Source organism: Ovis canadensis, chromosome 15 (genome assembly GCF_042477335.2).
Source record: "Ovis canadensis isolate MfBH-ARS-UI-01 breed Bighorn chromosome 15, ARS-UI_OviCan_v2, whole genome shotgun sequence".
NCBI lineage: Eukaryota > Metazoa > Chordata > Mammalia > Artiodactyla > Bovidae > Ovis > Ovis canadensis.
Window position 1 is genome coordinate 84,291,829 of NC_091259.1, and position 17,030 is coordinate 84,308,858.

Genomic DNA, 17,030 nt, shown 5'->3' on the forward strand with positions numbered 1-17,030 from the left:
GCCCTTCTTCATGCATGGCCTCATTTAAGCCTTGTTACAGCTCTGACGAGTAGGTACTATTATTACTCCCATTTTACAGATGAAGAAACCAAAGTGAAGGAGTCTTCCCAAGGTCACATGGTCCTGCAGAGACCTGAACCTCAGGCCCATGTGACTCCAAGTCAGATGCACTTGCCCTGCCCCAGACAGGTCCCCCCTTCCTTTTTTTCCTAGGAATTTTCCCTACCACTGCCAGCCCACAAGTCAGAGGCCCTGAGTGGCTGGTTGGGACTGAAGGGCTGGGCCCTGCCCAGCTGTGGTGCAGTCCCCAAATGCCTGACTGCTCTCGCTCTTGGGCTGGGCTGGGCTGGCGGAGGGCCGCCTAAGCATGCAAGGGGGTGCGCCCAGCTGCAGCGAGGACTCCTCTAGGCCCCAGCTGTCCTGCTTTGGGCCAACCCTGCAACTATATTGGTGTCCGACCCGCTCTTATAGGAGGGGTGTAAGCCCTTCCCGGGTCGGGAGGCGGGGGAGGGGTGGCCTGCAGGGTGGGGCCAGGAAACCAAGAAGCTGGACTTGCCCTTCTGGCTTGCTTGGACCCCTTTCAAGGCCCAGGGAGAGGCCTCAGCAAATTTGTATTTGTGATTTTGTAATCTTTTTCTTAAAGAGGGCCCCTAGAGTGTACAAGCATACCCAAACCTAGCTTTGTTCCTGGGGTTGGGGGCAATACAAAGAGCTCCATTCCACTCCCCACTTGTTTCCTGATGGCCGGCTCTGTGACTTAGGGCAGGCCCCCCAAATCCTCATCTACACAGTGGGGATCAAGCCTGGAGAGTCAGCAAGAACAGGCAGGGGCCATGCGAGGAACTCAGGATACCCCTTCTTGACAAAAGGGCCCAGATCTACAAAGGGATTTCACCAGCCTGCGCCTGTCCCATCCCCAACGGCCCTGGGGGTGGGTAACTGGAGCTCCCACCCCCATTTTCCAACGGAGATGACTGAAGTTTGGAACGGAACGTGCAGGCTGGAGCCCCATCCCCCACGACTGCAGAGGATCAACCCTCGGGGTTGGAGGGAGGGGGCCGCCGGGGCTGAAAGTGGCTCCGGGGAGTTGGGACTGCAGGGTGCGGGGGCGGGCTGGGCGGAGGCTGGGGGGAGGAGGCGGCGTCCCGCACTGTCTCACCGCAGGACCGACCTCGGCCCTTATCTGCTCGGGCAGCTTCCGCCCCCCGCCCAGCCCCCGCCGCAGGCCTGGCCCGCGCCTCCGCCTCCCGAGGGCCCGGCCCGGGGCGCCCCTCCCCCGCGGCCGCCCGCCCCCAGGGAGCGCCCGGGCTGCTGCCCAGCGGAGCAGAGAGGGGCCCGGGCCCCAGGTGAGCAGCCGGAAGTGATAACTCCTGGGAGGGGGCACCATCGCGAGGAGGCCCTCCCTGCCGCAGCATGTCCACCCCAACCCCGACGGGGGCGCCCCATCCCGGCTCCCTTGACCAAATACGGGAGGGCTGCCCGGGTCCCTTAACGCCCCAGGGAGCAGGAGAGGCAGTGGCGTTGGTCTGCAAGGTGTTCTGAGGGACAGGAGCCCACCACACACACACCACACACGCGCCCGCGTGCACACACGCACGCACGCACACTCGCATCCCTGGCACAGGTGTGGGAGGGAAGAGACGTGGAGACACCTTAGAGAAAGTGAAATGCAAGCCACAAACTGGAGGAGACGTCTGCCTGTCTGCCAGGTCCAACTCATGAAGGATAAACATCAAAAATACATAAAGGACTGTTGCAAATCCATAGAGAAAAAACTAAAACAACAAAAAAACAACAACCCTCGTCATGCAACAGAAAAACAGATATAAGACATGAACTGGCCTTTTTACAAAAGAAACACGTTTGTCCAGTCAACATCTAAGGCATGCTCAAGCTCATTGGCAATGAGAGAAATGCAAATAAAGACCACAATAAGATGCTATTTTACGCCATGTGAAGGGCAAAAATGAACGAGACTGACAGCACCAAACGTTGGAGAAGAGGTGGGGCCACGGGATCTCCAGTGCATTAGTCAGAGTGCAACTCCAGACAACCTCTGGGGAAAACAATCTGGCCTTATCTTGTAAAGCCCAGCAGATCCCCCTCCAGGCTAAAATCAAGAGAAACTTTGGCATGTGCTCCAAGAGACAGGGATCATTCAAAGCTGCACTGTCCTGAATAGCAAAAACCTAGGAAATGTCCCAAATGCCCATTGACAAAGAGAACGGGCATGTTACAGAGGACTCATTCACACAGTGGCACGTGGGTCAGCAGTGCAAGCAAGCTAGCTTCTCCCAATATTGTGGATCAGTCTTATTCCCATGAAAGGGTTAGTCACTCAGTCCTGTCCGACTCTTTGTGACCCCATAGCCCGCCAGGCTCCTCTGTCCATGGGATTCTCCAGGCAACAATACTAGAGTAGGTAGCCATTCCCTTCTCCAGGGGATCTTCCCAACCCAGGGAATGAAGCCGGATCTTCTGCATTGCAGGCATATTCTTTACTGTCTGAGCCACCCGGGAAGCCCTTAGTACCCATATCGTTGAGGGAAAAAGCCAGTCCCCAAACACTTCCTACGAAGTTCAAAACCAAGCCAAACCATATCTCTACAACAGATGATGTGGGTCCCTTCCTTCTGCTACTTTTATTATTAGGAGATGATGTGATTACCCACCCAAAGACTCAAGAGTAATACTGAGAATTGACGAGAACCAATAAGAAAATGTAGTTGGCTTACCAGGTATCAAAGGAGTGCATAAAAATCATTTGCTTTCCTGTGCACTACATCTAACATGTAACATGAAATACATTCTTTTAACTACCTGCAAAATGTAAAGTATTTAAAAGTAAGCTTATTAAAGCAGGAGGAGAAGGGGATAACACAGGATGAGATGGTTGCATGGCATCACCAACTTGAGGGACATGAGTCTGAGCAAGCTCCGGGAGATGGTGATGGACAGCATGCTGTAGTCCGTGGGATTGCAAAGAGTTGGACATGACTGAGCGACTGAACTGAACTGAACTGAAGTTTATTAAGAGTTAGGCAGGACCTATATGAGAACAATTGTAAAAAAAAAAAAATCTGAATAATGTAAAAGAAAACAGCTCTTTATTAAAAAAAAAAAAGCCAGATTAGACAGAATATTGCCTGTCATGTTTACTTTTTCTTTTTTTTCCATGTTTATTAAAAATAAAAAAAGAATTGTTAAAACTCAGGTTCTCCCAAGAAGGAAGCAGAGATATGGGATTTGAACGGGGTAACACGTAAGGAAATCTATGAATAAATGTGAATTAAATGGGGTGATTCAGGAGTTGAGACTCCTTCAATCCCTGGTCGGGAAACTAAGATCCTGTATGCCTTAACTAAGGTCCTGCTTGCTGCAACTAAGACTTGGCACCGCCAAATAAAGAAAGATATATATATATATATATATATATTTAAAAATACATAAATTAAATAAAAGAGAGCCCTGCAAAGTCTCAGAACACAGTGTGTAGCGCACAGGAATTTTATCCCATTCTGTGCTCCTGAGGCAGGAGAGAGGGAAAAGGAGACATTAAATTGATTTGGACAGACTTCTCCTCAGGGTTATTGGCAAGAGCTTGTCTTTCTTTCCAGAAGCCCACAGTGGGGTGAGGCTGAGGAGGGTCGGGGGTGGAGAAGCCCTGTGTATTCAGGGGACAGGGCTCCAGGCTCCGAAGACACGACCACTGAGGGCCTGGACAGACCCAGAAGGCTTCAGAGAGGAGGCGGCCTTGTAAACAGGCTGGATTCCAATCGACAGAGATGGTGGAAGGGGAAGGCCAGGCCGGGTCTGCCAGGGTGGGATGGGAGTCACATGGGCGCAGTAAAGGCAGGGAGGCAGCAGGAAAGGAGTGAGGCAGGGCGGGAGGGAGCCTGGCCACAGGGACCCCCTGGGTGGAGTCACTGGGGCACTGCCAGCCAGGCTTGGAGATTCAGAGGGGACAGCTCCCCAGGAACTCCCGGGGAGCTAAGGCTGCTCTGGGAAGAGCAGGTGGAGACAGAGTTAGAGTCGTGGGTTCCAGAGGGCACATCCAGTGTGGAGAGACCGAGCCGGAGGCCACGGTAAGAGCAGCGGGGCCCTGGGTGAGCCCCGGGCTCCGCCTCACCCACCCTGGTCCCCCTGAGCCTCAGACGCCCTTCTCCAAGCAAGCAACTGCTGCCTCCCTGCAGGCCCCCATGGAAAGCCCAGAGAAGGCCGGCTTTCTCACAGAGGCCACGCTCTGGAAGCAGGAGGAAGGCGCCCAGGCCCGGGCCTCCAGCCTGGACCGACAGAGGAGGAGAGGGTTTGGCAGGGCCTGGGCAGTGCCGGCCATTGCCCGCCCGGTGAGGAGCAGTCCCACTTTCCAGAAGTAAGGGGGCTGAGGCTGCTGAGAAAGGCCCCCCCGGTAAAGGTACCAGAGCCAGGAACAACGTGTTACAGTCAGACCCTAGGCAACTCAGTGAAAGCAGAGAAATTGGTCTGTGCCACCCCCCAGCCCCACCCTGGGTGCCAGATGCCTCCCAACCACAAGGAAGGCAGTGTCCAGGCTCACCTTGCCCTGCTGGAGTGTGCCGGCCCAGTGCCATGACCCAGGCAGTCCCTGAAGCCTCCAAACCGACTGCTGAATGTGTTGGAAGCCGATCGTCTGTGCTCGGCAAGGAGAGGAGGGCGTGGCCCCCCGTGCCATCCTCTGTCCATCACTATAACACCTTCTTTTTTACATACGTATGTTTTTAAATTTTTCTCTTTTTAAAATTTCATGAATTTGGCTGTGCCTCATCTTACTTGCGGGAGAAGGCAATGGCACCCCACTCCAGTACTCTTGCCTGGAAAATCCCATGGACAGAGGAGCCTGGTGGGCTGCAGTCCATGGGGTCTCGAAGAGTCGGACACGACTGAGAGACTTCACTTTGACTTTTCCCTTTCATGCATTGGAGAAGGAAATGGCAACCCACTCCAGTATTCTTGCCTAGAGAATCCCAGGGATTGGGGAGTCTGGTGGGCTGCCGTCTATGGGGTCGCACAGAGTCGGACACAACTGAAGCGACTTAGCAGCAGCAGCATCTTAATTGCAGCACACAGGATTTTTGATCTTCATTGTGGCATGCAGGATTCTTTTTAAAAAATACTTTTATTTATTTACTTATTGGCTGTCCTGGGTCTTTGTTGCTGCGTGGGGCTTTTCTCTAGTTGAGGCCAGCGGGGGCTACTCTCTAGCTGCAGTGCATTGTCGTGGCGTCTCTTCTTGTGGAGCAGGCTCAAGGCGCCCACGGGCTTCGGTATTTGTGGGGTGTGGGCTCGGTAGTTGTGGATCCTGGACTCTACAGTACAGGCACCGGGGCTTAGCTGCTCCACCGCATGTGGAATCTTTCTGGATCAGGGATCGAACCTGTCTCTCCCGCATTGACAGGTAGATTCTTTCCACTGAACCACCAGGGAAGCCCCAGCATGCAGGATCTTTAGTTGTGGCATGCGAACTCTTAGCTGCGGCCTGTGCGATCTTAGTTCCCTGACCAGGGATTAAACCCATGCCCCTGCATTGGAAGCGTGTGACTCAACCCACTGGACCGCCTGGGAAGACTTGATTTTCTCTAGTTTTTATTTACTCACAATTATACATGGGCATATATATATATATATATATACATCTCTCAATACCTCTAATCATCCTCCTTGTCATGAGTTTAAACTAGTGGATATATTTAAAGATATTTCTACATTTCTCTTTTCTTACTTGTCTACATCCGGAAACCCCTGGCAGATGGAACTCACCATTTTTAACAGCCACACTCTCTCTGGTTCCCCCACCGAACTCTAGATGGGCTCTTCTGGCTCATGACCATTTTCCAGTGTCATCCCAACCCCCAGTACATTAAGGAGTCTAATGATGGAAATTCTGACCCGAGTGAGAGGAAAGGGCAGAGAGAAGGCAGCATGTGGTGTTTCTAGCAGGGTCTTGCCCATCCCCTTACTGGCGGCCAGCAGTCCTCAGCTCCTAGTGGCGGGAATGCTGACTATGTTATTGTGAAATCATTTGTATATTGTGAAGTGCTTTGCATGTGATGGAGTGATTTGCATAGGTAGGGAGGGCATCTTGGAGATCCCAGAGCAGCATCCCTGAGTGTCTTCCTCCCTTTACAAAGTAAGTTGGGGCTTCCACTTCAGAACTCAGGAAGCGGAACAGGAGGGCGCCCCAGCAGACCTAAGGGCCTGGCTGATGAGGCAGACAGGACTTTCAGAGGAAAGCTGATTGGCTGTGTAGTTGGGGGTCTAGGAAGGGCAAACGTGGGCGAGTGCAGTAGAACAGGGCAACTGGTGTAGCACGTGACAGCCCTGTGCTGTCGGAGCCCCCGGTAACAGTGACACATGGACCCACCGCAGGAGCAGATGAGGGTCAGAGGCTCGGAGACTCCCACCCCCAACACAATCTCTACCCAAGGGGGCACCCAAGAGCCCCTTTCCTAGTATTATATGGTCCTGGCTGATTCCCCAAGAATGCAAAAGTGGAAATGCCAAACCAGATTTCCACGATCCTGCAAGTGAGAGGTGCTCTCACATACTCTGGGTCCAGGGACACCCAGGTTTGAATCGGGCTTCTGCCATCCGTGCGACCCTGAGCTAACAGTCCCCGCCTTAATGGGACAGACCCGAGGATTCAGTGAAGACAGTACGATCAGAGTGAATGGGACGTCATAGACGTTCAATTAAACTGCAATAATAACGATGCTACTGTTTGCTGCCCTCGTCTAAAGTGACGGAAGCACAGACTCTCTGCTCCCCAAGGTTTGGAGTTTACCGGGCAGCAACGTCGGGCCACCGTGCATTGGACTCCAAAGGGTTACAAGCCCTGGAGACAAAAGGCTTGAGGTTCCCAGTGAAAAACCAAAGCATAAAAATAATTCGATGAGTAAGAATAAAATTCCCTCTTCTGAGGTTCCCGGGGCTAGGCCCCTCCCTGTGGCAGGCACTTCTCCTTTCCCTGGCTCATGGAGGAGCCAGGCCCGGCTGACTCAGAGCGGGAGCACGGCAGCTGTCCCCCGCCCCGCACACCCGGACCCCGGCCCGGGGCGGCGCCGTCCAGCGGCCGAGCGCGCCCCCGTGCGGCCGCGGCCGGCACCGCCGCCCGAGAGAGGAAGCGGCGGCCGGGCCCCGCAAGCCCAAGTCCCCCGGCCGCTCGCGGTCCCTGCGGGGGCCGCTGCCTCCGCCCTCGCGCAGCCAGGCCGAGCCGGGTGCCCACGGGGCTCCCACTTCCGCCCGACGCTCCCCGCCGCCGTCCCCGGTCCGGCCCGAGCGGAAGTGCGCCAGCCTCCTGGGTCCCCCATAGCCTCGAGGCGGAAGCGCGCCCCTTTGCCGCCGCTCCCCCCGCGACCCCGCGGCGCGCGGCGCGCCGGGTTCCGGACAGGTCCCGTGTGACGTGGCCGCGCGCTGGGGGCGGCTCCGGGCCCGGGCGGAGGGGGGCGCCGGGCCGGGCGGGGCAGAGCCGGGGCGGGGCGCGGTGCAGCAGCTGGATGGCCGGGGCCGCCCGGAGCGCCGCCGCCGCCGCACGGTGAGTGACCGCCCGACGCCCGGGGCCGGAGCCCCGGACGGGACGGACTCTGCCGATCCCCTTGTCCAGGTCAGACCTGGGCCTCTCGCGCGGGACGTAAAACTTCCTTGGGCTCTTCTCCTCTGTCTCCCACGCGTCGTCCCCATCTCTCCCCGCTCCGCATCTGTTTTTGGCTCTCCCCCTCTTCACTCTGCCGCTCTTGCTTCCCCCCTTCTCTCTTCCTCTCTGACTCTCTCGGTACCCCCCATCTCCTGTTCCACACTTGGGGCCCCCTCACCTCTAACCGTGACCCACCTCTGCCTCCCAAGCCCGGCCTCCTGCCCGCAGTCCCGCCTTTGGTCCCCAGTGGAGCCCAGTGGGTTTCATCAGGGTCCCATTATGGCCTGGAGATCCCAGACCCTAGCGTCTCTTCCAGCTGCTTTCCCTCCCTCCCACCTCCATCAGGAGATGAGGAAACTGAGGCAAGGACATCACCGGCTCAAGGTCACAGCCGGCCTGAGGCTGGGCCGACCACATTTAAACCTCATGCCTGAGTTTCCAGGTTGAACTTCCCTCTTGGTTGACTCACATCCAGATCCTGTGATCTGCCCGCTGGGTATACTCGGGCTGCCCCTTAAAGTGAGGAGGGCTCTCTGTACCTTCACAATGCCAGGCAGGCTCACCGGATGGGCAAACTCATCTCACCATCACGACCAAGTGAGGGAGGCCATACTGATCTCCCTCGGAGGAGGAGGAGACTAAGGGCTCGGAGAAGAGCTTTAGGGACTTGTCCACAGTCAGGCGAGGTGGGCACGGCAGCCCACTCCAGTATTCTTGCCTGGAGAATCCCCATGGACAGAGGAGCCTGGCGGGCTGCAGTCCTCGGGGTCGCAAAGAGTCGACAGGGCTAAGCGATTGAGCACACAGCGCGGCAAGCCCAGCAGCTTTAAGCGTGGAGCACAGAGCTAAGGGTGGGTCTTGGATGCCGTACCCTGTGCATCTGGGAGGCTACTCGTCACTGAAGGAGCCTCTCTCTTCTGTCTCACCTCGCCTCTTGTCTGTCTCCGGGCCCCGGGATATTAGACTCATTTCCTAGGAAGAAGCCCTGATGGTCTTGACCTAGCCCAGCTGCTTGGCTTCCGCCACCTGCGTTTCCTAAGCTCGTCCCGTCAAGTTAGACAGTGCCGCTGGCTGCCGCCCCTGGGGGTGTCCTCATTGGGGCGCATCCTGGCAGCCAAGCTTTCTCCCCTGGCAGCCAGACACCCTGATGGAGCGGGCCTGCCGGTGGCTGAAGGGAACCCAGCCAGCGCCTCACCCTGTCATTAAGGAAAGTTTAGCCCTAGGCGGACAGGCTGACACAAAGTCTGGAACTGGCTTCCAAGGAAAAAAAAAGTGTGTGGTCTTTGGAAGTGGGGTGTGGAGGAGCAGAGCCCCATTGCTCCGTGCACCCCTCACAGGGGTCCTTGGAGGCCCTGGGGGAGGCAGGCAGGAGGGTGAGCACCGTGGCCACTGGGAGCGCAGGGAGGGTCCAGGTGCCACGTTTTCTAAGCAGGTGCGCGGCCAAGGGTGGCCGCTCATGCAAGCGGCCTTTGTGTGTTTTTTCAGCACGTGGCATGCCTGGATGTCCCTGCCCCGGCATCGGCATGGCGGGACAGAGGCTCCTCTTCCTCGTGGCTCTTGCCCTGGAGCTCCTGGGAGGGGCTGGGGGCTCCCAGCAGGCCCTCCGGAGCCGGGGGGTGGCAGCAGCCTGTCGCCTGGACAATAAGGAGAGTGAGTCCTGGGGGGCCCTGCTGAGTGGAGAGAGGCTGGAGACGTGGATCTGCTCCCTCCTGGGCTCGCTCATGGTGGGGCTCAGCGGGGTCTTCCCTCTGCTTGTCATTCCCTTGGAGATGGGGACCACGTTGCGCTCAGAAGGTGAGTGATCCCCCCTCTGGCACCCAGGGGCAGCAGGTGACTGGGGAACCATGCCGCTGCCCTTCCTGGGAGAGCCGGGTCTCGTCCCAGGCGGCAGCGTGTCTGAGGCAGAGGGCTGGACTGAGTACAGCTCTTCCCCGCGGTCCTGTGAGCCGGGCTGCGCCGTGCTTCTTTGTTCATCCATCTGTGCACCTGTTTATTCTGAAAGATGAACGTCAGCGAACGTTCACTGCGAAGCAAGAGGCAAGGCTGGAAATAGGACGCCAGGCTGCCTGGGGTTCAAAGCCTGGCTCTGCCACTCTGGGTAGTATTGCGTGAGTTCCTTAACTTGGCTCTGCCTCAAGGTCCCAACCTTAAAAAAGGGGATAATAACAGTATAAACTTCATAGGTATTGTTGTGACGATTAAATGAGCTAATATCAGTAAAGCGATTGGAAGACTGCCCAGCCACTGAAAAACCTGGGGGGCATCGTCCACCCTGGCTTCCGGACCTGGGAGGGGGGCGTTCTTGAACACAAGTGGGCCTGCCTCCCGAGTGTCACCTTGTAACATATTTAGCGAGTGAGGAGTGGGTTTGGGGTCTTACTGAGACGTGAGGTAGTGGTACTGGGGGAGCGGGTGGGATGATGCAGGAGAAGATGGTTGCTATTCAGTCCATCCTGATGTTATACCTCTGGGGTGATACATGAAACGCTGTACACAGACCTGATGAGCAGTGGGACTAGGTGTTACCTCTGGCCAGAGTTCCTTGCTGTCTCAACCATGCTTAGGCATGGAGTGTGCAGGCTTACGTCTCGGGCTCCGACCACAGCGAGGCTGGCTTCGTGTGGCACGTGGTGCCACGGTGACCCCTGCAAGGGTAGGGGTGGTGGGCCCAACACATAAATTAAGCAGTTAACATGGAAAAAAAAAAAAAGACTGCCCAGCGCTGGGAAGGGGCTCCATGTTTACCAGCCAGTGCCCTGTAAAAAGCGCCGCCTCTCACTCCAGCCCCCATTCAGTGTGCAAAAGGGTGCTCAGACCCAGAGCCCCCAGGGCAGCCTTCCCTGGAACACCGAGAGGCTGGCAGCCCACCTCCTCTAGGGAGGGCACCTGGGAGGTGGGCGCAGGCGTGGCAGAGGGCTTTCCTTGGCTTCCCCTTCCTACCATGTGCGCGTGTCCATAGTGACATTCTGTGATGAAAGAGAAACAGGACCAGATGGGGGGCCCTAAAGATGCAGGTGCCTGTCGCCCCCCAGCCAGGACAATGTCGTGGAAGTTCTGGACCAGCCCTGGGAACCTTGGAAGTGAGGGTCCCCCAGGGACTTGTGCTGCCTGCCAGGCTTAGGAACCGTTCATTCAGCAGATGGACATGCATGCAGCCGTGCCGGGCACTGGGCTGAGGGCTGACACTGCAGCTGTGAGCACAGCCCTCGTCAGGCCCGGCGCTCCTGCCCCTCTCATGGCGTCCCTTCGGGGTCAGCCTAGGGAGGACTTGGATTGTTAGCTCCGTGTTACAGATGGGGACGCACGGGCACAGAGAAGTTCTTCGAGGAGCCCAAGGTCACACAGCCTGGAAGCAGTAGCTACCCTGGGATCATACCCCCACCACCAAGCCACCTTTTCCCTCTGGGCCTCAGTTTGTCTACTGAACCAAGGGTTTTGAGATGGCCCCTTTAGGGCACTTCCAACTCTGGGTATTCTAAGTCTGCACAAGTTGTCAGATCTCTGCCACTTCGCTGAGAGTATCAGTGGCTGAGAAGAGAAAAACACTTTAATAAGCATTTCCCGTGCATGTTGTCATTTAATTTTCTCAAGATCACTCACTGTCAGATAGATATAATTGTCCCCAGTTTACAGATGATAAGACTGAGTCCTGGAAGTAATCTGCCCAGACTTAGCAGCTGCTGGCTTTGGGAGCTGGGGCCTGTCTGCTCTCTTAGCCCTGGAGCAATAGTGGCTCCACAGGCGCCCTGCAGGACGCGGTGAATTCCTGCTGAACACCAGCCCCTACTGGGGCTGGAGGCTGGGGGCCCGGGGAGGCCAGCAGCCCACGTCCAGCCTTCTAGAGAGGTGCAGTCTGGTTGGGATCACACTAGGAGCCCAGTAAGCTGGGTGGGGAAGGGGTCAGGCCAGGGACTTTGGCCTCGGTTCCCAGGTCCCGCATCTCTGCCTTGTAGCTGGGGCACGGCGCCTGAAACAGCTGCTCAGCTTTGCCTTGGGGGGACTTCTGGGCAATGTGTTTCTCCACCTGCTCCCCGAGGCGTGGGCCTACACGAACAGTGCCAGCTCTGGTGAGTGAGGCCACAGGCTGGGGGGAGGCCAGGAGGGTGGTGGGCAGTGGGTGGGAGCTGGTGTCCAGGCCCAGGAATGGCCTAGGCCCTGCCCACTCTGCAGAATGACTGGGAAAGGGGTTCCTGGACCTCTATCACGGTCCCAGTGCCCCGGTTCCAATGGCGACGCCCCCACCCGGGATCTGTGGCCCTGGCTTGGCCTGGCTTGTCAGTGCTGCCCCCTGCAGGTGGTGAGGGGCGGAGCCTGCAGCAGCAACAGCAGCTGGGACTGTGGGTCATTGCTGGCTTCCTGACCTTCCTGGTGTTGGAGAAGTTGTTCTTGGACAGCAAAGGGAAGGAGGAGAACAGCCAGGTGAGCCCCAAACTCCAGAGCCTACACAGGTCAGCCTTCGTTCTGTGGTGGTGCTAGGACCTGGAGGCCCAGGTTTTGAGTCAGTTCAGTTCAGTCCCTCAGTCGTGTCCGACTCTTCGTGACCCCATGGACTGCAGCACGCCAGGCCTCCCTGTCCATCACCAACTCCCGAAGTTTACTCAAACCCACGTCCATCAAGTTGGTGATGCCATCCAACCATCTCATCCTCTGTCGTCCCCTTCTCCTCTCACCCTCAGTCTTTCCCAGCGTCAGGGTCTTTCCCAGTGAGTCAGTTATTCGCATCAGGTGGCCAAAGTATTGGAGTGTCAGCATCAGCCCTTCCAATGAATATTCAGGTTTTGAGTCAAGCCCTAGAAGAGACGGTCTCTCGGCCCTTTCCTGGGAGCTCTAGGAGGCTGGGCCAGCTTGTCTGGAAGGATCCGGGCCCCAGCCCGTGCTGTGACTTGTCCCCATGGACGATAGTGACAGCAGTGTGGAGGGCAGAGGGCCTGTTGGGTCTGGGGTCACCCGGCTGGTTGAGCAGTGAGGTCTAGCCAGATAAAAGGGGTCTCCCCTGTCTCACTCCCTTTGTTTACCCTGGCCAAGTGGGGGGCATCTAATGTCACCTCTCCCCCCTTCTCCTGGCCCTAGGCCCCCAGCAAAGACCCCGCAGCTGCTGCCGCGCTCAATGGAGGCCACTATCTGGCCCAGCCGGCTGCAGAGCCCGGCCTGAGCGCCGTGGTCCGGAACATCAAAGTGAGTGGCCCGCTCGGGGCCCCCCTTCCTACAGCTGCCCCACCCCGAGTGGCCGGCCCGGCTCAGACCCGCCTGCCCGGCTCAACCCAACCCTGTCCCTCCTCACCCAGGTCAGCGGCTATCTCAACCTGCTGGCCAACACCATAGACAACTTCACCCACGGGCTGGCTGTGGCCGCCAGCTTCCTAGTGAGCAAGAAGGTGAGTGGGGCTGGGGCGGGGCGGGGGCGCAGGCCAGCGCGATGGGCATGCGGGGCCCACATTGACCAGGTGGCCCTGCCTCCAGTCCACCTGCCTCCTCCACGCTCCCCGCACCCAGCACCTTATCCCAGCCTCCTTACTGCAAACACTCCTCGTTGGGACCACGGGCCTCAGCCAAGCTGCTAGACTCGGCCTCTGCCTGCTTCTAGACGCTTCTCCCCACTCCTGCTCCTTCTGCGCTCTGTGCTTGGGCCCCGAGGTCCAGCACCCTGGAACTGGCCCACCTCGTCCCCCTCTGGTGGCTCCTTCCTCCCTGCTGCCTCTGCTGGGAGTGTTCTTTCTCCCACTCTCATCCTTCAGGCCTCTGTTCCAAAAGCACTTTCTCAAAGAGGCCTCTGCTGACTCCTCATCTGTCAGGCCCCTCGCGTCCCATGGCACGTAGTCCATCCGGTCCCCATGGCCCCTGTCACGGTGTGTAGTCACACGGCTCCTTCTGTGTTTACTCAGCCCTTGCCTCTCCCCCCACCGACTGTTAGCTTCTCGGGGGCGGATTCCTGGTCTGTTGTATTCGCTTCTGTATTTCTAGTAGCCCAACGGTGTCTGGCCAAGGCACCCAGGGCAGATACTGGTAGGATGAGTGGACAGGTGGGTGCCCTCAACACAGACCCCCCCCCCACTCCCTTCCCTCCAGATCGGGCTCCTGACCACCGTGGCCATCCTGCTGCATGAGATCCCCCATGAGGTGAGTGCCGCAGGGTCCCCGTGATCAGCCATGTGGGGGTGCAGCTGGTGGGGGTACTTTGGGAGGGACTGCCCAGCAATGGCTGGCTTGGGGGGCTGCACCAGAGGCCTGGGGCCCCTTAGTCTACTCAGGCCACAGCCACCATTGCAGCCGCGCCCCAGCCGCCTCGGGACTGGGGGCTCAGCAGAGGGGATGTAGGCCGGGGGTCCCAGCGATGGGGCTGCTGCTCGGGGTTTGGTGGACCCATCCACACCTGAGATGCTCAGGGCGTCTGGCCCCACCAGGACCCAGAGTGACCATCTGGACCTCCCCTCAGGTGGGCGACTTTGCCATCTTGCTCCGGGCCGGCTTTGACCGATGGAGCGCAGCCAAGCTGCAGCTCTCGACGGCACTGGGGGGCCTGCTGGGCGCCTGCTTCGCCATCTGTGCGCAGTCCCCCAAGGGAGTAGGTACGGGCGTCGGGGTGGTGGCGGTCTGCAGAGGGGCTCTGGCCGAAGGGCACGGCTGCCCTGACCCGGGTATCCAAGCCCGGCTCTGCCCGGGTCCACCTCACGGGAGGGGGGTCGGTCGGTACACGTGGCCGCCCAGCACCCCCAGCCAGTCAGGGCTCCTCCCCCTGCTGCAGAGGAGACGGTGGCCTGGATCCTGCCCTTCACCTCCGGCGGCTTTCTCTACATCGCCCTGGTGAACGTGCTGCCCGACCTCCTGGAGGAAGACGACCCATGGTGAGCTGCCCACCGGCACTGCCGTTGGCAGGCCCCTGCCCGCTGCCCGTCGGCCCGTGCGGCCCTCTGAGCCCCGGCCCTCTCGCCCGCAGGCACTCCCTGCAGCAGGTGCTTCTGCTCTGTGCGGGCATCGTGGTAATGGTGCTGTTCTCGGTCTTCGTGGAGTGACTGTCCCCGGCGCCCCACCCCTGCACAGCAATAAGAGACTCGGATTCACTCTGTGACCGTGTGTGTGTGTGTGTGTGTGTGTGAGTGAATATGCGTGTGTCAGAGAGCGAGTGCGCCGCCAACCCAACACGAGGGTGGTGTGTGTGTGTGCGTGTCGTGCACATGTGGCCAGAGGTGTGTGCGAGGCCGACACTGTGATCCCTGACGCCGGGCCCGCCCACTGGTCGTCTCCCCCTGCCACCCCGTGGGCTTGCACCCCCGGAGTCAGCAGTGAGGCAGGGAGCGCCAATCCCAAGCAGAGGCGTCTGCGCAGGATGCTGGGAGGAGCGAGCCGCCCCAGGAACCAGGCCTGCAGCGAGCCCCAAGGCTGTCCCCCGCTGAGGCCTCGGGGCCCCTGGGCCTTGGGGGTAAGCCCCTGGGCGCATGCACCCAGCTCCGAGCAGCCAGGGACCAAGGCTGGGCACCTTTTCTCGGCCGTGGCCCTGTCCTCCCTTCACCAGCTCCGAGGCCAAAGAGAGGAGAGGCGGCTGCTTCGCCCCCAGCTCCACTCAGCGCTGATGGTCCTACTCCACCCAGCGCGGAGCTGGGAGATGCTTTCTAAGACCTGTTCCCCGTCAGCCCTGGGCCGGCTCCTGTTCCCCCGCTGCGAATGCTCCCTGGCAGCGCCAGCAGCTCTTGCCACCTCCAGCTGCCAAACAGCAGCCAGCAGGGCAGCAAGCAGCCCCAGGCCAGTGTCCTCCCCATCCACTTGGGTGCTCCTGCCAGCCTGGGGTCTGGCAGACACTCTGGGGACAGGAAGACAGGGAACGGTGGCTGCCCGCCCCTGACACAGGCCCCCTTCCCCAGCCACCGCGGGTGGGGCTGGGTGGGGGCGGTGAGGGCTCCACGTTGTCAGCACTCAGGAATGTGCTCCGGGAGAATGCTGAAGCCATAATCCCCAGCTATTTCCCTTGGCCGAGGCCCACGTACTCAGCTGGCCTGCTCCACAGCCAGGCTCCAGCCCCGCCGCTTGGCCGTGGGCGTCGGGAGGAGTTGCCGTCAGGAGGGGCTGATCGGTTTTATAGCAGTTTTGCTGTGGTTCCGTTTGTATCTGTAAATAACTTGTTGTATAGATGAGATGCAAATAAATATACACGAACTGGCTGCCTCTGTTCTGCACATGAAAGCCGGGCACCTCGTGTCCCCGCCAGGTTGGCTGCTCTGCGCACGGCTCCTGCAGGTTGCCCAGCCTGTCATCCCCACCTTCAGCCCTTCTGCTCATCTTTGCACTCTCTTGAGCTGCTTCTCCGAACAGGGTATAAACATTCCACATTTCTCTGGCTTGTTCTGTTGTTAGCTTATGTCAATAAAACAAGCCTGGTTCTAGGCTATTGTAGCCCACGTCACCCCCAAGGCTGGTGTTCTCGCAGACCTGCTAACCAAGGGCTTCTTCCCAGCCTGGCCTAAGCAACTTCACCACGGGAGGGAGCTCCACCCACAAAGTCGTCTCCAGGTTTGGCCTCCATGAAATTATTTTTTGTTAAAAAGAAAAAATGAGATCTTTATTCTAAACCACACCCTCCCCTCCAGTGAACAGGCTGAGTAAAGCCAGCATCAGGAGCTGCTTCCTGGGAGAAGGCGGATGGGGAGCCCGCTTCCTCTCCTACCTTCTGCAGGTGGTGGGGGGAGCACAGAGTCTGGTTCAGGGTGTGACGCCCAGGTCGGCTGGCTCCGTGGCGGGGAAGGCCTGGCTCTGACTCACCATCTTCAGTGAAAAGGGACCTGGTCTACCTGTTCGAGACAGCCAGGGCCTGGTGGGCCCAGGCCTGATGAATGGAGGGCCCCCACCAGCCCTCAGCAGGCGCGGGATGTCAGTGCACTCAGCCCGCTGAGGGAGGCAGCCAGGTACCATTTACAGATGGGGGCTCCGCGGTCAGGGGTGAGAAGCCTGAGGCCTCGCTCAGGTGGGGACGCCCAGGAGAGGGACAGAGCCCCATGAGGCTGTGCTGGGGCTGCTCTGGAATGGTGTGTGGGGGGGTGGAAGTCAGTGGGACCGATCACCAAGGAGCGCGCAGCGGGGGTGCCCCCTGACTCAGGCTGGCGGCAGTGGGAGAGGGAGGGGCCTCCGGACTGGCAGCAGTTCTGGGATTGTGGACACGGCCTCTCAGAGGGGATGGAAAAAGAGGGTAAGGGGCTCTTGCCAGGGGGCAAGTGAGAGCCGAAGGGGTGTTCTCGAAGGGTTGCTGTTTTAACAGGCTGTTTGAGGGGGCGGGAGGGAGTCAAACCTGCTAACGACAACACAGTAGGCTTTGTGCTCACTCCTAGGTTTGAATCCTGGCTATGCCATCTAAGAGTTGTGTGGTCTTGGCCCCGCTGCTCAGATGCATCCATAA

General features: G+C 58.7%; 1 protein-coding gene across 6 annotated transcripts; it reads left to right on the plus strand.

Moving 5' to 3' along the window:
- The first annotated feature begins 7,124 nt into the window (after positions 1-7,124).
- Positions 7,125-15,801, plus strand: SLC39A13 (solute carrier family 39 member 13). Of its 6 annotated transcripts, none has more exons than XM_069554142.1 (10): positions 7,125-7,549; positions 9,134-9,442; positions 11,602-11,715; positions 11,943-12,067; positions 12,719-12,823; positions 12,934-13,023; positions 13,715-13,765; positions 14,082-14,210; positions 14,391-14,490; positions 14,583-15,801. In XM_069554142.1, the coding sequence occupies exons 2-9, from the start codon at positions 9,142-9,144 to the stop codon at positions 14,451-14,453; spliced, it is 978 nt and encodes a 325-aa protein (XP_069410243.1). In that variant the 5' UTR covers positions 7,125-7,549; positions 9,134-9,141; the 3' UTR covers positions 14,454-14,490; positions 14,583-15,801. The 6 variants fall into 6 exon arrangements, with proteins under 6 accessions (XP_069410243.1, XP_069410239.1, XP_069410241.1 ...); XM_069554138.1 differs by having other exon boundaries at positions 7,324-7,549; positions 14,082-14,214; XM_069554139.1 differs by having other exon boundaries at positions 7,404-7,618; positions 14,082-14,214.
- Positions 15,802-17,030: the final 1,229 nt, after the last annotated feature.